This window comes from Callionymus lyra, chromosome 13 (assembly GCF_982586985.1).
Source record: "Callionymus lyra chromosome 13, fCalLyr1.hap1.1, whole genome shotgun sequence".
Taxonomy (NCBI): Eukaryota; Metazoa; Chordata; class Actinopteri; order Syngnathiformes; family Callionymidae; genus Callionymus; species Callionymus lyra.
In genome coordinates this window covers 15,966,598-15,989,278 of record NC_141830.1, presented here as the reverse complement: position 1 = coordinate 15,989,278, position 22,681 = coordinate 15,966,598, and the positions used below count along the sequence as shown (strand labels likewise).

The 22,681-nt window shown below is 38.1% G+C and overlaps 1 protein-coding gene across 1 annotated transcript; it reads right to left on the bottom strand.

Moving 5' to 3' along the window:
• Nucleotides 1–18,339: 18,339 nt before the first annotated feature.
• hamp (hepcidin antimicrobial peptide) lies at nucleotides 18,340–19,319 on the bottom strand. Its single transcript, XM_087805022.1, has 3 exons — nucleotides 19,029–19,319; nucleotides 18,854–18,931; nucleotides 18,340–18,669 (listed from the first exon to the last, which is right to left on the bottom strand). The coding sequence occupies exons 1-3, from the start codon at nucleotides 19,113–19,115 to the stop codon at nucleotides 18,562–18,564; spliced, it is 273 nt and encodes a 90-aa protein (XP_087661148.1). The 5' UTR covers nucleotides 19,116–19,319; the 3' UTR covers nucleotides 18,340–18,561.
• Between the last annotated feature and the right edge of the window lie 3,362 nt (nucleotides 19,320–22,681).

Genomic DNA, 22,681 nt, shown 5'->3' with positions numbered 1-22,681 from the left:
ATGAGCAAACCCAAGGAACCGTTGCAGCTGTCTATACGTTTCTTAACCCGACGGACATGAATGTGATGTTCCTCGCGAGAGTCAGTGAAAATAAGAATGACAGATACAAGTAGACTTGTTGAGCATGTCGCGAAGGACATCTTTAATGAGGGCCTGAAACACGACGTGGGCATTGGTTAACCCATAAGGCATAACAAGCTACTCGAAGTGGAGTCTTGAACGCGGTCTTCCACTCATCTCCCTAACGTATACGTACCAAATGATAAGCATTACGAAGATCTAATTTAGTGAATATTACGGCCTGGTTGAGAGGTTCGAGGTAAGATCGATTAGCAGAAGTGGGTACTTGATTTGAATGGGGATATCTCCGGCAGCTCAGCTCAGGATAGGAGATGGTATAGAGACGACTAGACAGCAGTGTAGGGGAAAGTAGTAGGTCAATTGCGGAGTAATATGGACAGTGAGGTCGTGGTTCTCAGTAGGAACCAGAGATAGATCAGGAGGAGCACTGGAGCAGACACACCACCCTCCAACCTTGGGGACTGCCGAACTGAGGCAATGGCTGTGGCAGTAAGTTCTCCAGCCAGAGATGGAGGAGGAAACCCAGTCGATCCTGGGGTTATGTAGTTGTGACCAGGGAAGACCTAGCACAATAGAAGAGGAGGGTGACGAGATCACAAGAAAACAGATATTTTCTGTGTGGTTACCTGAGACGAGGAGAAGAAGCGGAGCGGTCTGGGGAGTAAGATCTTTCAGGGACCTCCCATTGATCGCACTCACCGGAAGCAGTAGGGGTAAGTCTGGAAACAGGAGCAGACAGAGATTCAATAAAGTTCTCATCAGCCCCAGAGACAAGAAACACCTGAACCAAGATAGGGATAGTGTTGACAACCAGAGTGACAGGAATATTCATACGAGAGAGCAACAGGGGTGCTAGCATGACTCACTGACGTTAGTTGTGGTGAACGTGGTGTCCTGGGGCTAAGAGTACACTGTGAGAGTGCGTGCCCACCAAGACCACAAATCAAACACAGGCCCTCCCTGGGACGGCTGCTTCTCTCTTGAGGTGTGAGGCGAGCGTTGTTGACCTGCATAGGCTCAGTGGCATTAACAGATGTTCTTTTTCTTTTAGCAAAACCTAGGGGAAAAGTATATGATACATTTAATTAAAAACATTGGAAATAAATTGGAAATGATATCAAACCGAAAAATACATAGCATTTACTCAATTAATTAATGTACCCATTGTTAAGTTAAAACAAAATGGTTATATTATTATAATTTTACCATTGAAATGCAACTTGTCATTTGTGATTGAAAAAGAAAAACTGATTTTATTACAAAGCTCTGTAACCAGATGCACCAAACACAAGGAATCAATCAAACTAAATTGGAGTACTTACAGACGTAATCTGAGCAATCTGAGCAACCACCGACATATGGCAGTGTATGACAAGCTTGAAAGTCCAAAAATAGGCAACCTCAAAGCATTGCCCCCTTAAAACAGCACTCACTCAAGGAAACATGCTCAATCTGTCAGTCATTTCCATCTGCTTATTCTGTTACTAGCATGCAGTCGTGATGGACATTTCAGCTCTTTTGGCTTGATTTACTACAGAGAATCGCCATGTTATCCTCTATCGTTTTCTCTTATTTTTTTACTTTTTGTGCACAGATTAATTGATATATACCCTAACTTAACATGAAAATAATGTTCAATTTAAAACATACTTATCTGTATTATATTGATATGGCCTAGTATGTATGCAGAAAAGTATCTAAATCCATATTATCCATAATATCCATTTACACTGAATTAACAACATTTTCTTTCTCACATTTCTAAACAAAAATCCCCCAAAAATGAATGGATTTTGAAAGTTTAATATTTGGAATTAAAAATGTTAACATCCATTTTAAATCCTTGTAGAAAGGGATTTAGTTTTTTAATGAAATAGTGGATAAACATCAATTATGGCATGTTTTTTACAAGGCACTTATAGCTTTTTTTGGTCCAAAATATGATTGATTAACATGAATTAAAATTAAAATGATTAACATTAATCATGAATGACCCATTATTGGTTGACAATCATTAAACTACACATACATGCTCAAACGTATGGTCAGTAAATATCTTTGTTTTTTATTGTAGAAGGAAAAACTCATGAAGAAACAGCATTTTCACTAAAGATAATTTGTTTTTGAAGGGAAGAGATCTTCAAAAAGGTTCAAAAACATCGGCAGAGACTCTCATTGCTGCCTTTAGGGAAACATCATGTATCTGTGCCCACCTTTCAGAGTTACAATTCAGTCGTAGAAAAAAGGAGCTCAGGGACTCACGTATGTGCTGAATGATTACAGTCTGAACTTGAGGTGATGTGTTGTTGGCGGCTCGACAGATGGCAGTCACACACCTTCTGTGGGTGTTTGTTGAGGAATCTCTGTTTGTAGATTTACACTCTGTACCAGAGTGCTGCCTCAGCAGGTTGGTACGTGTATGTCTGATAAATAACAAGTCTGCAACTGATGTCCTCCCTGAGGAGTCCAGAGGGACCTTTAAAGAGGCTTCTGCCCCCTGACTTGATCTTTCGAGATGGCTTTTTGATGAGAGGATTTCCCACTGGATTGTCAGATTCACTGAAGCGGCTGCAGTAACAAGTATTTTATCGATCATTTTAATTTTCGGGGAAACTGCTGATTCTCTGTTTGCATGTATAATGTATAGAGTGGCTTGGAGCCACAGTTGTATGGAAACAAGGGTTATTCTAGGCTGAGAAAAACAACTAACTTCGTTTAATATCTGGTTTCTGCTCCAGTTCTTTTTATTTGTATTTAAAGCGATACTTTTACTTCACTTATTAAAGTGCAAGTGTGTACATAAGCTAATGCTAGCTAACATGTTTGCGGCAGACGTTTTTTATAATACTATTGAAGGGCTTGGACTCTATTGTACTCATCAGTATGTGTCTGTACAAAACTCTCCTTTCATTAATATTTAAATTAGTAAATGTGTTTAAGCTCCGCCCACTGAAAACACTTCAATTTTGATGTGATTGGTCAAACATCGAGGGTCGCCATCATGCGTCACCAATCCTGGAAGCCTCCACCTCCAAGGGACTCATTGTATAAACAAAGCGGGGCGTGATTACAGCTTGTTGGAGGAGGAGTAAAGACCATGATTACGTCATAATCTGCTTCTCTCATAACCTTGGTAATAAGTTCAAAACATCATCATGATGAGAGACTTACTGCATCTGGGAGAGGAAGACTTTGGCATTTGAGTCATTGTGCGGAAGTCATGTTTAGTTTGTTAACTGTATAATACTACAGAAATGTTTCTTTTTTTCTGTGTATTATTCAATTTTTCTAAGAGTGGATCTTGTAACTCGGAACATAAAGCTCTGTGATTATTTGCAAAGATAAATGTTTCCATCGCTTTTTTTTGCAATATATTTCAACATACAAAAAACATCTAAATAAAGGCAAAACAGGTCTTTTAACTTTTTGCAAACCTAGCTATTTAACCCAATGGTGTAATTGAGCTTGGTCAGTCATGTGTCAAATTCGAGCTGAAAAGATGGCAATGTTTAGGATAACGTACAAAGATTATTGAAGTCAACAATCATACACATACTTCCAATGAAAGTAAAATTGATAAAGAAGTAAAGGAATTTTATATGGCTGATGAAGGACAAACATGGAAAAGATTGGGATGGATTGAGCTGCAAATACTTGAAAGACAATAGTGGATTCAGACTTCCTGTTGGTAAACATTAAATTTGTTCGGCCTCGTCTCAGTCTGCTGTAGAACAATTGGCCCTTTGTGCAATCGAGCCTCCCTCAGAGCTTCTCAGTGACAGTAGACACCCTTTAAACCTAAAAAAAAAATATGTAGAGCAGCAGTTGTTCTACTTGGAAAACGCCACCCTCATGCTAATAAACGCTTGTCCACTCAATCCTTCCCTCACATGTAAACAAGACCCCACAAAGCTTTTTTGGAAAACAATTTTGTTTCCTACCTTTCTTATTTTTGACAATGCTGCGAGTTAAAGATGTGCTCCAGCGCCCTCTATGAAACTTTTTTTTTAGCTGCTGCTTTTCTCATTCCACAAGAGATGCTGATTTTGATCTGGCCACACGTCAGCGCATGTACTATTTACCTAAATATATTCATAGGTTTCTTGTTGTTTACCGACCCATTTTTAGATTATTTTTTCCTTCTCTTCAGCTGGAAGACTGTCCCGGCCGTTGTTTTTTTAATGGTTCCTAGTCATCTTGATTTCCTTCCCACTATCTGAATCCAAGGGAAAGTGAAATTGCATTTTTCAACAAAAGGAAATAATGTGGAATGTTAGTAAGAGGGAAGCACCCGGAGGAATAGGGGAAGCACCACGGGAACGGCATTTGGAAAAGGCAGAGGAGTGAAAGGCCCAATCGATGCACGGCGCAACCCGGAGCTCATTTTTTTAAAGTCCAGGAGGAAGTTATTTGTGTGCTATTTTAGATGAAGCAACTGTGGACGAAGGCAAACATTTGCCTACAGATGTGATGGCCTCAGCAGGAACACAGCTCTCCCGGGAGTCCAAATGGTCTGCTGTTCCACCGCACGTGACCTTACAAATCACCAGCCTTGCAGCACTCAACTCGCCATTTCTGCGTCGAGCATATACACAGTAGCGGCTAATCGGAATCATCCATTATGGTGGGGGTGGATTCTCTGAGGCCACCGGCCGCTCTTCGTGACGGATGTGGCAGGGAAGTAGAGGAAGATCTGAACCGACCGAGAGCAGATTGAGTCTTCTACGTAATTACAATGTTGCATTAAGAGCTGAGGTGAAAGACGTCATTCATGTAGAAATAGAGGAAACTCCAGACTTGTTCCCCCAAATCGGGGCCAGAATTGGCCAGAAAAAAAACATTTAATTATGCTGTTGAAAATAAGATGTGTTACAGAAAATCACTATTAAGCATAAAGATCTTTCACTAAGAAGGAAATGTAAGATCAGGCTTTCAGACTCTTAAAAGCCTTCTTAGTATATCCTTCACTTTCCCAAAAATCATACAACAACAACATTTTATTGAGTTACACCTTTTAAGTTTTCACACAAATCTGCATGTATTTGGTAATCAGTGGAACCACATTAAACTCGCCCTGAATTGACGCACTGCGATAAATTAACATATATACATAAGAAACTTTAGCTTCGCCGATCGTGATACACGAATTGTGCATTCAGGGGCATAGGAATTTTATAACGAAATAGAAACACACTAAAACTCAAAGGTTCGTACTCCGATAAACCCAACAATAAAAGATGTTAAAGCGCACGACAAGCTTCTTACGAAACTTCTTTGGCTTAATCTTCAGGTTTTCCTTGGATTGCAGTTAGGAAGCATCTGCTATCTTAGCTTGAATCCATCTTAAGAACCTTCTTACGTCCTAAAGAAGTATTATTTCTTGTTTTCAGCCAATTGAATGGCTACATATTTGACAGAAAAATAGATAATTGAAGATGTGTTTGACTTAATCATTCACACTGGACAGAAATATTTTAGAAACATTTTGTGTCCAATGGTCCAGCAAACTTCCATTTTATAAATAATTATTATTTCATATTCATATATTAATTCAAGCAGTGCTCTGCCTCATTCTCTCCCACTGGCAAAAAGCAAATCCTCTGTGTTACCTTAAAATTATTGTAGAATTCTTCTAATCACAAGTCAGCGTTTCACACTGATTTAAAGGACGCAAGAAACTAAATAATTTCAATGTATTTCTATATCATTACCAGGGATTAGTGATAGCTCTATTAAGCAGTAGACAGTTTTTAATGTCACGTTTCTACTATGTAATCTATTACTTTGAACAGCTATTGTATTAAACATTCACTGTGCAACAAATAATCCAATCCCCTAAAGGAAGAAATAAAATGGATAAACCTTCCACACAATCAGTATTTTTTCCATTGCCTCTCAGTGCCCTGTAGCCTGCGGTGCAGTTTTTTTTTTTACGAAGACAAAATCTATCCACTGCCCTGTTTGATGCTCGATGCATATCTGAGCTCGAGAAGCCAATTGTAAAACTAATAGACACTGCATTTTCCAAATGTTCAGAGGTAAGAGATAGCATGGCTGTGGTGCTGTAGTACAGCTTGACTGTATTTACGATACACAACGCAAAGTATAGTCGGTTGGAATTTAGGTTTATGAAGTATCTGTGATTCTTTTTCTTTCTTAATTCCGATATGGTCATATTAGACCTGATACCAATACATGATTCAGATAAAGGCAGTGATGTGCTGATGAAGCTTCATGAAGCAGTGTAGTGTTGTTTTTTGTTGTTTTTTAACAGTTGTTTAAAACAAAGGAAAATACTGCAGAGACCGCCATCTAGTGCACTCTGAAAATAACGACACTGCTTCATGAAGCTTCATTACCCATCACTAGATAAAGGTTTGAGTGGATAAACAATAGAAAAGTAAATAAGCTTTGTGGATTTGAAAGGCAAGGATTTCAGGTTTGACCTTGCACTGGATAAACATAGGGTACATCTGAAGGCATTACAATGGGCAAGGAGTCTTAAAAACAAATTGAAAGCTAATGAAAGCTACTGAAGGGAGCGAAAGAAGCAATATCGTGTGGGCAAGACACAAGCAGGCAGGCCAACCGGGCTCTTAAGATTTCAAGAGCCGCACAAGAACTCGTGCCATCTTTCAGTAAGAATGGATCAGGCCTGAAATGATTTCTAGTTAGAGGAAAAAGTGGGGTTGAGGATTTTCGCGTGTTTACTGGGAGTGAGTAGGAAGGGACCAAAATGTGTAAAACATGGGGAAAAAAATATAAAATCATTGACATTCATGGATTAGATTAATTAAGTTAAAAAAAGGTGTGTCTAGAGAAGAGACATTGATCAAGACTGGATGTAAGTACCATTAATAGGAAGTGCCAAAAGAAGAAGACAAATTTCAAATCACTTCTTTTCAAGGTATTAGTTACAATTTCTTCATCAGACCACTACAGATTCATGTTCACATTCTAGAACCCTGATCCAAAAATAGAAAGACTTGCAGCAAATACTGATGTGGGATTCCCAACATGTGGGCCGCGACGGTATTGCAAGTGGGCCGCAAAATCGTTACCAAAAATCGTATAATTTTTTTCTGGGAGGGTGGATGTAATTATAAAAAAAATAAAAATATATATAATAATGTTTTAATTGTTAAAACTCGTTAAGTTTAAAAGTATATTAAACATTTACAAATATTATTTTCATTATATTGTTTTTCCTACGAGTATGTGGTGTTGCAACATGTTCCAGATGCTGTGTTAGTAAGTAAGGAATTTTTATTTGTATAGCGCTTTTTCAGACCAGGGTCACAAAGTGCTTAAACAATCAAAACAATATTCAATAAAGTATATACTTTAAAGATCAAGATAAAACTGATAACATAACAGGAGTTCCAGAAAATCAAGGAAAAGCCTGAACAAATAAAAAGTCTTAAGATGTTTCTTGAAGGAGTCAGTAGATCCGTCAAACACAGAGGGAGAGGAAGATCGTTCCAAAGCTTAGGAGCAACATCCTGGGAGGTTTTCTCTCCTCTGGTCCTGAACCTTGTGCATGGAACCATCAGTAGATTCTGATCCACAGACCTCAGAGCCCAAGCTGGGGTGTAAGTCTGGATCAGATCACTGATGTAAGGAGGAGCCTGACCATGTGGAGCTTCCGATATGTTTCTCCTTTATTGATTTCAGTCCTTTTTGTTCAATCTTCAATAAAAATAAGTGCTCTGAGAACGCATTATAATGCCTTCGTTTTTATGGGGTCGGAGTCAAAGGTTTTTGAGACTTAAAAGTGGGCCCTGAGTTTGAAAAGGTAGGGGACCCACTGTGTGTCATATTAAATACTTGCATCACATTTAAACTGCATAACAAATGATTCCTTACAGATAATTAAATGTACAAACATTTAAATAGCAAACATGAATGTCAACATTAAAGAGTGTCTTTGTTCATAGTACAGTAGCAATACTGACTTGAATAAGGTTGCGCAAGTGATTCTTTTGTCAAATATTGTCTTCGCTGGTGATTCAGTCGTCTCCCACTCCAAGTATTAACACAATCGACGATGCATCTCTTTGTTAAAAGCCAGAATAAAGAACCTCATTATCTTTTCATCTCCCTGCACGATCCGAGCAGGCCCTGGTTATACGGCAACACTTAAACGTCTCTGTTCGGATCGAGTGGAGGGAGATGAAAACGAGTGAGCGTTGGGATGAAAAAGCTTTGCTCGATGATTCCGTGACACTGCAACACTGGCTGGGGAACGCACGGAAGCCAATCCAGCTCCACGGTGGACTGTGAGCCTGTGAAACAATGACAAGCTCTATCTATCCACCCCAGGGTGGCTTCAGCAAAGTCTGTCGTATTAAAGTAAACCAGAGATAAAGTGTATTCCTGCACATTCTAGCCACTGGGGGGGTGGGGGGGAGGGGTGCCCACATTCTTTATGTATTCCAATCATGCTGCTTATTGTTTGATATAATCACAGAGGACCGGGAGGAACTGCGAACCAGTTAAACATATTTTCTCAAGGCATTGGTAGTACGGACAAAATCCTATAGTTAAAGAAAACAAAGAAAAATGGCAGCACAATATATACAGACATCTGAGGTGTGTTGAGTTTTGTTCATTCCGTAACGATCGGGGAAATCCAATTGAGATACAAAAGAAACGAGAAATATGAAAAAGTAACTTCAAACATTTCCAAATTCAGACAAGCTTGTGGAATTGTTTGCAAATAAATATTGGTTTGGGTGGAAGACTCGTAACCCTATTGAAACCACATTGCGCGACTATCCTTCGACACACAAGATGTAGTATCCTTCATATACACAATATAAAGAATTGGCAGTTTAACCCTAACAGAGTCACCATAGTAACCAAGACCACCATCACTGAAATATCAATTAAAATCCATGAATCGTTCTTTGGTTACAATGATATGTAACAAACTGTATGTAATGGAATCTCAAACATGAATAGGAGTCCAAAATCTCACACATGAATAGGAGTCCAAAATCTCACACATGAATAGGAGTCCAAAATCTCACACATGAATAATAGTCCAAAATCTCACACATGAATAGGAGTCCAAAATCTCACACATGAATAAGAGTCCAAAATCTCACACATGAATAAGAGTCCAAAATCACTACACGTGAATAGGAGGCTATAGTCTCAAACATGAATAGGAGTCCAAAATCTCACACGTGAATACGATTTCAAAAATACACGTGAATAGTAATCCAAAATCTCAAACATGAATAGGAGTCCATAATCTCACATGTGAATAGGAGTTCCAAATGTTACACATGAATACGATTTCAAAATCTCACACGTGAATTGGAATCCAAAATCTCAAACATGAATAGGAGTCCATAATCTCACATGTGAATAGGAGTTCCAAATGTTACACATGAATACGATTTCAAAATCTCACACGTGAATTGGAATCCAAAATCTCAAACATGAATAGGAGTCCAAAATCTCACACATGAATAGGAGTCCAAAATCTCACACATGAATAGGAGTCCAAAATCTCACACATGAATAATAGTCCAAAATCAAACACATGAATAAGAGTCCAACATCTCACACATGAATAAGAGTCCAAAATCACTACACGTGAATAGGAGGCTATAGTCTCAAACATGAATAGGAGTCCAAAATCCAAAAAAGTGTATTCCTGCACATTCTAGCCACTGGGGGGGTGGGGGGGAGGGGTGCCCACATTCTTTATGTATTCCAATCATGCTGCTTATTGTTTGATATAATCACAGAGGACCGGGAGGAACTGCGAACCAGTTAAACATATTTTCTCAAGGCATTGGTAGTACGGACAAAATCCTATAGTTAAAGAAAACAAAGAAAAATGGCAGCACAATATATACAGACATCTGAGGTGTGTTGAGTTTTGTTCATTCCGTAACGATCGGGGAAATCCAATTGAGATACAAAAGAAACGAGAAATATGAAAAAGTAACTTCAAACATTTCCAAATTCAGACAAGCTTGTGGAATTGTTTGCAAATAAATATTGGTTTGGGTGGAAGACTCGTAACCCTATTGAAACCACATTGCGCGACTATCCTTCGACACACAAGATGTAGTATCCTTCATATACACAATATAAAGAATTGGCAGTTTAACCCTAACAGAGTCACCATAGTAACCAAGACCACCATCACTGAAATATCAATTAAAATCCATGAATCGTTCTTTGGTTACAATGATATGTAACAAACTGTATGTAATGGAATCTCAAACATGAATAGGAGTCCAAAATCTCACACATGAATAGGAGTCCAAAATCTCACACATGAATAGGAGTCCAAAATCTCACACATGAATAATAGTCCAAAATCTCACACATGAATAGGAGTCCAAAATCTCACACATGAATTAGAGTCCAAAATCACTACACGTGAATAGGAGGCTATAGTCTCAAACATGAATAGGAGTCCAAAATCTCACACGTGAATACGATTTCAAAAATACACGTGAATAGTAATCCAAAATCTCAAACATGAATAGGAGTCCATAATCTCACATGTGAATAGGAGTTCCAAATGTTACACATGAATACGATTTCAAAATCTCACACGTGAATTGGAATCCAAAATCTCAAACATGAATAGGAGTCCATAATCTCACATGTGAATAGGAGTTCCAAATGTTACACATGAATACGATTTCAAAATCTCACACGTGAATTGGAATCCAAAATCTCAAACATGAATAGGAGTCCAAAATCTCACACATGAATAGGAGTCCAAAATCTCACACATGAATAGGAGTCCAAAATCTCACACATGAATAATAGTCCAAAATCAAACACATGAATAAGAGTCCAACATCTCACACATGAATAAGAGTCCAAAATCACTACACGTGAATAGGAGGCTATAGTCTCAAACATGAATAGGAGTCCAAAATCTCACACGTGAATACGATTTCAAAAATACACGTGAATAGTAATCCAAAATCTCAAACATGAATAGGAGTCCATAATCTCACATGTGAATAGGGGTCCAAATGTTACACATGAATACGATTTCAAAATCTCACACGTGAATTGGAATCCAAAATCTCAAACATGAATAGGAGTCCAAAATCTCACATGTAAATAGGAGTCAAAAATCTCACACGTGAATAGAAGTTCAAAATTTCACATGTATATAGGAGTCCAAAATCTCACACGTGAATAGAAGTTCAAAATTTCACACACAAATAAGATTTCAAAGTCTCACACATGCATAAGAGTCCAAAATCTTACACATGAATAGGAGTCCAAAATCTCACACATGAATAGGAATCCAAAATCTCACATGAAATGTCCAAAAATCTAAATTTATACCAACTTATGGAATAGATATGGGGAAATAAAAGAAAAAAGAAAATGCGAAAAAATACTGGAGTAACCTTACTCCAGTATTTTTTCGTATTTTTTTTAGTAGAAATACTGCAGGTGATTACTCGATTATCTTCCACTGTGTGCCATAAGTCAAACCCGGGGGAGAGAGAGAGGGAGAAGACAGGAATTGACAGACTAAAATATAGCCAAATTAAAACTATAATGTAACAGCATAGGGTTTAAAACTGCAATGTGACTGTTATTACAGAATAAATCTGTCAAAACAGTTTTTCCTTTAGTTAGACTTACTCCTGACTAGAGCGAGGTTTGTACTTTCTAGCAGACCTGAAATCCTTGTTGAAATTTTGACAAGTGTGAGGAAGTAAAAATGTGTCTGGAATGAAAATCCACCAAATGCAGGCTTGAATAAGAATGGTTACATTGTTGTATTGTTAAGAATGTTAAAATTTGGAAATGTTCTTGGGAAATATCAGGAAAGTTAATGGCCTGTGGAATTAAACAGTACAATTTGACAGTTCCTACACTTCAGCTAATATGCGTGGGCGGCATGTCAGGTCAGTGCAGATGACTAAAGGACTAATTCCTGTTTTTAAAGGGTTTGAATAACTTCCTGCTGTTGCCATGAGTTGAATATTATGTTAAAGTGTGTTATATTTCTATTTCAGGGACGACTGCCTGAAGGATGTATTCAGAGCAAACATGTTAAGGTGACGCTTGTGCTGGGTATTCAGCAACCTTGCAGTTAAGAAAATGGGTCAATCTGTAGGTATAAAGTAAGCACAAAGTCAAAATGGCTGATGGTGGGAGGATTTGTTTTTGTTGTAGCCTCTTTATTAACATTTGGGAAAACAATTTTCGATTTTAGTGTTTGTTGTTCAAAGTTTTAATGAGGATGAAAATTTCAAATAATTCATTGTAAATAAAAATCAAATCATTGCCCTCTTATGTCTGTAACACAGTGATGACATTAGTTTGTTTAACCCTTCAAAGCCTGAATCTTGAAATAGCATATAAAATAACAATCTTACTTTTTAAAACTTGCACTTTTACTAATAGATAGATAGATAGGATGGATGGATGGATGGATGGATGGATGGATGGATGGATGGATGGATGGATGGATGGATGGATGGATGGATGGATGGATGGATGGATGGATGGATGGATGGATGGATGGATGGATGGATGGATGGATGGATGGATGGATGGATGGATGGATGGATGGATGGATGGAATAGAGGATGTTAAATATATATTGTAAAAGGGATTTAATCGTCTCACATTTAATGTATGTTTATGTATTTTATTATAAAAATGATGAAAAAAACTTTTAATTATGATAGATGATATTTTCTTTTAATTTAGACAACATAAGGACAACATTACAAGTATCATTAACCAAATAAAATCAATACAAAATGGTTTAGGTAGTGATGGTCTTCATAAAGAAGTGTCATGTTGTTTAGAGGTCAGTAGGTGGTGCCATCAGTTTTAAAAATGATGTGATGTTTCATTAGAACAGTTGTTCATAACAAAGTAATAGTGCAGTGGCCGCCATCTAGTGGACTATGAAAACAATGACTCTGCTTCATGAAGCTTCATCAGACCATCAATTTATCCATTAAAGACTTGTGATCATTATTGTGAGGGAAAAAAAATGTTAACCTGAACTGAATTGTAATAACAAATTACTAGATAAGTCATAAACAAAGAGTTTAAAAGAAAACAAATTCTCTGATTTAAAGATAAAGTATGTTACTTATGATTATTTTAAAAAGGAGTAAAGAAAGAGATAGGGCTATAGCTCATGTGCCGCTCTTTAAGGGCAACTAATGTGAAACTCCAGCTCTCTTGACTCACTCACATGTTTCAAATGTTGAAGTCTTTCTCTCCAAGATGCAGTAGATCCCTCATCATGACCATGTTTTGAAGTTATTCATATATTAAGTTCTTCCCCGTCTGAAATCTGTGCGAACGGGAGGTTACAAGAGCATTGCCCATTATTACTTCAAGATGGCTTCACTCCTCCTCCAGCTAGCTGTAATCACCCTACGCTTTTTTTATACAACAAGTCCCCAGGTTGTGGAGACTTCCGGGATGCATGAAGCACAGTAAAAAAAAACATCAACGCTTGACCAATCACAGAAGAGTGGGTGTGGTTAGGGTAAGCAAGATTTCATATCCAGAAAATTTCTAACGTAAATATCTTTATTAAAAGAGAGGGTTGTTTTCTTTTTTAATAAAAAGACACATTCTGATGAGTACAATAGACGTCCAAGATAAATGAAAGAGCATTTAAATCTACACATTAGTTGCCATTAACCATGATCTGTCCTAGCGTGATGCACTTGGTCCTTGGTAATAGGAAATAAATCTAGTCAACTGAACTTATCTGAATGCAGCACCCGATGGGTCCACAGGCTTGTTCAGTGCAATGGTAACCTGCCTGCAATTCCACCTGCTTCACTGTTTCGCTGATGTAATTGTCCCGGTGAAGGGAGACATTCGGGATGTGTTGCTCTAAATCGAAACACAAATGATTAAAAGAAAAAGAACAAATATACAGCAACAAGAGCCTCCATCAGTATTCGGCTGCTCTCCGCTACAGGGAGTGGATGGGTGGGAAGGGAAAGCGGAAAAGCTCCTATCACTCCCCTTTGTTAATTAAAACTAACGACTTCAGGTGCTGCACGGCGAGAGGAGAAGGAACGGCCGGGCGGCGTGTTTGTGTTGGTGGTTTGCCTTCATTACCACCCCCATCTATTCTCCTTAGGAGCCCACCGCAGTATTGACTCGGATCCCGACACACATTGTGAAATGCGAGAGAAAAAAGGGTGATCTAAATGCAAATGGTATGGTGTGACAAATTATACAGGACGGGGAGTGAAGTGAAATTTCTCCCACTGAAGGTGCATATTCAACGATGGCCGCTGGTCAATTACTGTATCGACCTTTTTACATGTTCACAAAAAAAAGGGGGTTTGCGAGCGGCGCGAGAGCCCGATTAATATGTTCTGAGTTTGGCCTTGGTAGACAAGCGTGATCAATGAACGACAGGAAGAGAGTGAGAGAGTAACCAATGTTCATTCCCACCGCCCGTCTTTTTAGATCGCGAACGATTCCCAGAGGCTTTAGCTCATCCATCCAACCCACACCTTCCACAGCGAGCTCTTCCCGAAGGCAGCTCTGCAGCGTTCCATAATTATGACAAATAGTCGCCGTCGACTCTCTTGCTGGCAACGTGACACTGTTAGATATGGGAATAATTCCGCGAAATGGATTCGAGCTAAAAGGTAGTTTGAAGTAGATGATAGTTTTGATGACGGTCGCATCCTGCTAAGATGTTGGAAAAAAAATGAGTTGGATTTTTTTTTTTTAAAACATGCATTGCGACTGAATTTCTAAAGAGAGGGTGGAGCTTAAGGTTGTCGGTTCGCTCCCAGGAGGGAGCCGACTTATGAGCTGCCGTGTGGAGTGTGTATGTTCTCCCCGTGTTGCGTGGGTTTACTCCGGACACTCTGGTTTCCTCCCACTGTCCAAAATCATACAGAGGTTGATTGGGAAATTGGGGAAATTGTACATCGGTATGTGTGTGTGTGTGAATGGTTGTCTTTGTGTGCCCTGCGACAGACTGGCTTCCTGTCCAGGGTGTCCCCCGCCTCTTGCCCGATAACACTGGGATAGGCTTCAGCGCCCCCTGCAACCCCTATAGGTAAGTGGTAAGGTAAATGAATGTATGAATTAAAAAATAAAAATAATTGACCTTTTAATAGAGAAAATTTAAATGTTACATTTAACCATTCAATATTCTGATGGCACAATTGAGAGTTTCAAGTTTAAAAAAGTAGTGAAGCTTCATGAAACAGTGTCATGTTTTTAAGAGGTCAGTAGGTGGCACCCTCAGTTTAAAATATTACGTGATATTCCAACAGAATAGTTGTTCAAAGCAACAGATTATACAGTAGAGAGTGACATCTAGGGGACTATGAAAATAATGGTACTGTTTCATGAAGCTTCATCAATACATAGACTGTAATCAATCTTAAACTTCCTTTTAAAGACTGACATCTCGGCTCAACTGTATGTTATTTTATTATAATATATTATATTATCCAGTAGTTTGGCTTATTTATTAAATTATCATCTTGGCTGATCGAAATCTAATAAAAGGACAAAAATTAAATATTATTATTAATTACATGAAAAGAAAAAAAGAGTCCTTCATAAAGACCCACAAATCTGATGAAGACTGGAATTCAAAGGTCTTTTTTGTAATCTAAAATAGAGTTCAAAACATAGTGAAACGGTAATTTTGATTAAATTAGATCAAAAAGGCTAAAAAATAGGGAAAAGAAATGTTCCTGTCTTTGAACGTTTTGAATATGAAACTCTCAATCACATTTTACGATAAGAAGTTGAAGGCCAGAAGGAAAAAAAAATACACATGCTGCCAAATAATAAGTCAAAACAAGCCTGGCAGGTACACCTAATGGAATCTGTGCAAGAACTTTCATATGGGAAGAGATAAACTCAAAGCGTAAAACATAAAACGAAAGTCACTTTATGTACCCAGAATCAAGCTAAATGAAGAATCATTTCAGTTTCTCTCTTGTGAAAGAACAAAAAGAGATATTGTCCTCATAAAAAGACTTCATAATATGAAATCCATCTGTCAAGAAACCTTTTATTAAAGTACAAACAAATGTTTTGTTTATGCTGAATATTTGATCTCAAGTAGTTCCATTTAGGATTTGTTGAATTTAATAAGAAATATCACGACAGGCAATGAAGTGAATAATAGAATCTCTGTTATACACAATTATTAATAAATCAAGTAACATAAACAACACAATTGAAAGGCAACACAACCAAATTACGTCACAACGCAACTGCTAAAGCCACATTTGAACTTGTTTTTCAAAAAACAGAAGATTTATGATTCATAAAGTGATATTTGATCTGTCTGATGAAGCTTTATGAAGCAGTGTCATTATTTTCCAAGCCCACTAGATGGCGGTCTCTGAACTATTTTCCTTTATTCTAATGAAACATCAAATCTTTTCTAAACTGATGGTGCCACCTACAGACCTCTAAACAACATGACACTGCTTGATGAAGCTTCATCAGTACCATCCCTATCATTGTGCCCTTTGCAACTTTCTGAGCTTTCTCAGCCACCGTAGGATAGCATAAGCTAAACAGAATAGTTGTCAGGCCTGCTTCCTCTGGTGGGCCCCAGATAACTCCATGGGGCTCACCAGATACAGATACAGTAAACCATGAAGACATTCGAAACTTTTACATCGACTTAACTGTATAAATTGTAGTCACATAGAGGATTGTGAATTTATGTTAGTGCACATCAAGTAAATTGTTGGAACATTAGCTAAATCTATGTGCAGATGAAGCTTCATGAAGCAGTGTCATATTTTAAAGCGCAGTAGGTGGCACCCTGGTTTAAAAAAATTGTGAGGCTGCAATAGAATAGCTGTTCAAAACAATAGATTATACAGAAGATACTGGCATTTTAAGGTCACTCTTTCACGAAGATTCATCAATACATCAGAGGTTTTGCTCAAGCTATTAGGGTTATTAAGGTTTATTGTCTATTATCATACAACCATTACCCAGGGGTAGCGGTTGTCATAGCTCAGAAGCATTGATAATTATAATTGTGTTTTATTACCCTTTGTTTACTTATTGACGGACCTGCAAAAAAAATGTATTACACAATAAGTGTCAGAGTGTTTGTTGTGCACTAGTGGGAAATATGTCTTTACGTGAACCCAAGAGATGCTGGCTGTGAGCTTATATCAAAGCATGAATTAGAGTATCATTACATTAATCTCAAATTTGAGCTCTCCTGTGCCACAAGACAAGCAATCTGATAATCAGCTGAAAAACAAATCAATAAGACAATGTTATTGTTCTCGACGAATACATCTCCCACATAAAATCCCATTCATATAATAAGCTGAAAGTTTTTACATTATTTTTAAAGCCCACTAGTTGAGAGTCTTGTGTAATCTTTACACAGCTATTCTAGCACAAAAAAATATGACACTGCTTCGTGATGCTTCATAGGCACATCACTACTTCTTTATCCTCAAGTAAAATTACTCAAGTGTAAGTGCAGAACTTGAATAGATGCCTTAAAAGAAAACTACGTGAAAGGTTTCTATCTCTGATCTATTTTTCAAACTACTGCTTCAATGACTCTTGCATTACCACTGTCTGAAAGACAGAGATAAAGACCCAAGGTTACAAAACTGTTACATCTTGAGCTCAAAGAAGCGTTCGTCTCTCTGTACACACACAAACTACTAAAATCTATGCTATATGCCTCCTCTGAGTACAGGTAAACATGATTGACATAATTAATGAGTTCAAGGCTTTTATTTATACATTATTTGGAGGTTTAACAAGAACTTCCTCCTCTGAGACGCAACTTTTGTTTTACGATGACTGAATATAAATGTACTATGTGTATGTGCAGTACATTTTCTAGCAATACTATTAGAGATTTCTATCGAGGGGGTTTGAGTGATCCAACTGGTCTAGTAATCCAACGTACCTGGTAGCATGAGATGTAGTGATGGGTCCATGAAACTTCACAAAGCGGAGATTGTTTGGGGGGGGTTTCGGAGACCACTAGATGGCACTCTGCGCTTTATAATATTTGGCTTTGACTACTGATGATGAAAAATCCTGATTCCACAACAGAGAGCGCCATCTACTGACGATAACAACACCGGTTCATGAAGCTTTATCAGCCCAGCACTAGAAATGCAGGAGATCTGAGATCAATCACTGTTTTTCCAGTTTCTATTGTGATTGGATTTTAAAATAATGTATGACAAAAGTAGATGTTTCAACATTTTGACCAATGAATTTTCTCAGACGTGCTTTTGGTTCATTTTTATTCCGGTACAAATGTCGATGTGATGAAACATACCATCACAAACAGATTAGAAAAATATACTTAATAAATACAAAAGTAGAAACATTTAAATCACTTTTCTATGGTAAAAATAACAGTCTAGATTTTAAGACATTGCAGGGTTGATTTCATTTCTTTTTCCCTATATATAAGTAAAAGCACGGCCGGTTCGTCGCCGGGAATCCTCAGAACTTGCAGCAGTAGCCACAGCCCTTGTAGCCTCGGCAGCAGTTGCAGCACCAGCGGCACATGGAGAGGTGACTCTGTCGCTTCTGCCTGATGTGATTTGGCATCTGTGGTAGAGACGAGACAACCGTGAGCGAGGGGGGTGTGGGGGGGGGGGTTCATCACCGGCATTTCATCCTCGCCTCTAGAGGAGAGACCACCATGCCACGTTTCCACGGGGGGAAACACATCCACTTAAATTTTAATTTGCCTGTGGTAATTGGCCTAATTCATTCAGTCAATTGAACATACCATCCAGGATTCCATCGGCATTTCATGATGTGCTGCGACTGGAGTGTCATTGCCCCCTGCCTCCTCCTGCTCCTGCACCTGTTAATGAATTATGCACGTTTAGAGACACACATTTAGCAACCTGACAAAACATTTACAGCTAATAAGCTATTGAGGAAAGTGAACGATTTCTTACCCCAGCAAACGGGACTGCAGAGCTCTCCAGAATGCAAACGAAGGCGAGCACGAGTGTCACTGCAACTGCAATGCTAAAAGCCTTCATTTTTTTAAGGGGGGGGGGGGTTAAGTGGTTTACTGATTAAATCCTCGGAAGATTAGACCCGATCTGTCGTCTCTCATAGGTGTTTGGTCGACTGAGGAGCACCGCGATGTCTTCGATTATTTCCCCTGTGATGGACGAGCGAGTCAGAGCGAGCAGAGATTTCTTCAGAACTGCTTGTGACCCTTGTCAGCGTCCTTTTCTCTGTCCTTCCTCTGTGGATTCAGAGAGCGCCTGTATTTATGTCCACTCAAGCCTGTGTTGCTTCATCACAGCTGGAGGCCCAGCCCATTCCTGGAAGTAGTTACCTAACCTCTTTGGGAAAGTTTTGACCTCATCGCCCATCGTCACGGCTCTGCAATATTTGGGAAAACTGTTTCTTCACTTTTCTGTCTTAAGATGAACTAGAATCTACTTAATCATTTTTTTTTATTTATTTGCTGTATTTGTCAGTTTAAATACACCACCCTGTAACACTTAATATTTTTATGAATCAGGTCTTAAAGCCCTATTCGCACAGGATTCGTTTTATCTGTGGACCTTTGTTGATTTATAAATTACCCCCCACCTCGATGTTATTTTAACAACATTTATACGGGATAAGCGACGTCTGTAAAATGGTCTGTTTTACTGACATTACCTGGAGATACAGATCTACAAAGTCGAGCAATTACTGTGAGAGAACGGTAGCATATACACGGCAAGATGGAAAAGCTCGCAATTACAATAAAAAACACCGGGAATACAGTAGGTAATGTGCGGCGGTTTTATTACATTACAAATCACAGACATGGTGCATCCGCACAGGATTAAATCTCCGACAATTATTACAAATCGCCTTTGGTCCACACGTAATACTTATCCCGTGTGGATAGGGCTTAACAGGTGGTTACGTTATGAAAGAAAATCACGTTGATCACTATATAAAAGATAAAACGAATGAGGGTAAGGGCTAAATTACTGTGGCAATGACTTTCAATGAACAGATATAGAGTCTAAGTCATCTTTTAGTGTCTTACCATAGAACCTTAAGTAGACACTTGCCCTGAATCGGGCTTGCAGGTCATAGTGATGTATTGGTGAAGCTTCATGTAACAGTTTTCTTGTTATAAGAACCCAGTAGATGTCACTCTTTCCTGCATAATGTATTGTTTTGAACAACTATTCTATTCAAACTTTCCATTTTTTTTAAACTGAAGGGCCACCTACTGGGCTCTAAAATGATAACTGCTTCATGAAGCTTCTACAACAGGTCACTTGGCTGGGGATGAAGTTTATGACATCACTACCCTAATCTAGCAAATTGGAATCAACCTGTGGTGGACATCTTAAAATCTAATATGTGGACTTACCTTGAGAATTCCTGCCTCAGAATTCAGTAAAATTAAGTAGAAAATAAGTTAAGTTGTTAATGCCTTTCATAGTAATGGTCTGATGAAGATTCAAGAAGCTTTTTCTTTATTTCCAGAGACCACTAGATGTCCCTCTCCTGCATAATCTTTTGAACAGCTATTTTTTATTTAACCTCGAATCATTTTTAAACCGAGGGCGCCTCTTACTGGGCTATAAAAATATGACGCTGTGTCATGAAGCTTTTCGTGCAGAGCTGAATTATTTCCCACTCATCCTTTTTTTAATTCATTATTTATAACATATTATGTGTTTAGAAAACATATCTTTAATACATAGTTTTTTATAATAATTCCTGTGTTTTAGATTTCATAATTCCATTTTACCAGTGAAGACAAGGATCATCCTTCGCATCGATGAATGAACTTCCTCATCCAGTTCTGTCCGCTCAGCAAAATCAAATCAAGCATGAATTTCTCATTTAAATTACTTTCCACGATGTGGTCGGATAATTCCACTCATAGATAAGTTGATATTAATTTTCTAACATTTGAAAGTTTGGGGAATCTACACTTGGATAGTAGACTAAGACATATTAATCTAAAATCCCTTAGATGTAATTGCGTTTATTTATTCAGATGTTAAAGCAGGGATGAAAGTACTGCTATGGGTCAATACGTGTTGCCCGGACAAAACTCCATTTAAACCCCCAGAAAATGTTTTAAGCACTTGTGTAGAAGCCCAGTTGCTCTCAATAAATGTAATTACAGCCTCTCAAATGGAATAATTAGCTCCTCAGACATTACACGGAAACCTGGATTTAATCAGAGCAGCGACACACCGGCTCCAATTAAAAGCTGCATTTCAATTCGCCGGACTTTGAACCCACAGTGTGATTTAGTCGTTGGGTCCATTCTGCAAGGAACACCGTTAAGTACAATTCGAAAAACTTCAACAAACGACGTATATTGGTTGAAAACGGGACATAATCTGAACACCTCAGCATCCCTACAGATGTTAATGAACCCTCTTCTTCTTTTATTGATCATTCATGTGTCTTCATCAAATTTATTTAATTTGAGTGTTATTGTCTGGTAAAGCTTCTTGAAGCAGCATCAGATTTTTAGAGCCCCGTAGGAGGCCCCGCCAGTTTAAAAATGATGGTAGGTTTTAATAGAATACCTGTTCAAAGCGTTATATAATACAGGAGATAAAAAAAAAAAAAAGCTTCATGAAGCTTCATTAACACATCAACACCCGTCTCTACATGAAGCCCCATTGTAGGTCTGGAGGAAAATAAGGAGCCTGTATGTGTTTTTATGACTTCATTGTAAAGCACTTTGAGTTGCACCATAATGAAATAAAAAAAATGATTTTGATTGCTAACCAAACCAGAGATTCTATGAGTAGAATACATATTGATCCATGGTTTGAAATGTCGATTTATTATGGAAATAGATTAGTGTTAGATTGGTTGAGGTTGAAACTTGTTGATAGTGGCGTCTTGTTCTCTCCATCGGGCCGAGACTTCCCAATATCAATAGAAATGGTTCAAATTGGAGAAAAGCCTTGAGGTTCTCAGTGGATTAAGAGCAGGATACCAAGGATTTTAACTAAGATTATGTCTCGGATGTTTGACTGGGTTTGTTCTTAAAGGAAAAAAAGGTTTGTGGAACAGTTGTACCCCTTTTTGTCCTGGTGAATAAAGAGCTGGGCTTTTTTGGCAAAGCTATCAAATTCTTACCCAAGTAAAGATGGTATAGATCGGGAGTGAGTTAAGTTAGTCATACATAAAGAGACATTTGACTCAGGCTTCCAGGTCGTGGTGAAGCTTCATGGAACATTTTTCTCATTATAAGAACCCAGTAAATGTCACGCTCTTCTGTATAATATATTGCTTTTAACAGCTTTTCTCTTCCCAGTTTTTAAGTTAGGGCGCCACCTATTGAAATATGAAGCTTCATCTGCCCATCACTACCAGGCAGGTAAGTTACCAGTATTCTAACTGTATACTATGAATATGAATGTGTAGTTCATTGAAAAACATAAAAATAAAAGCATTATATCTTGAATACTAACCAGTTTTGTTCTCTTGATTCTACTTAGTTATTGTCAAAAGAAGACATGTTGGATTACAAATCTAAAGGTGATGTAATTTTGTTCACATTTCGCAACAAACCGGGAAGATTGACATCATGATTATTACAAAGATTAGTCAT

Coding starts and splice junctions, on each gene's coding strand:
- hamp (XM_087805022.1), bottom strand. CDS start 19,115: ATGAAGGCTTTTAGCATTGCAGTTGCAGTGACACTCGTGCTCGCCTTC. Junction 18,932..19,028: donor CTGCAGTCCCGTTTGCTGGG/GTAAGAAATCGT, acceptor ATTCATTAACAG/GTGCAGGAGCAGGAGGAGGC. Junction 18,670..18,853: donor TGCCGATGGAATCCTGGATG/GTATGTTCAATT, acceptor TCTCTACCACAG/ATGCCAAATCACATCAGGCA.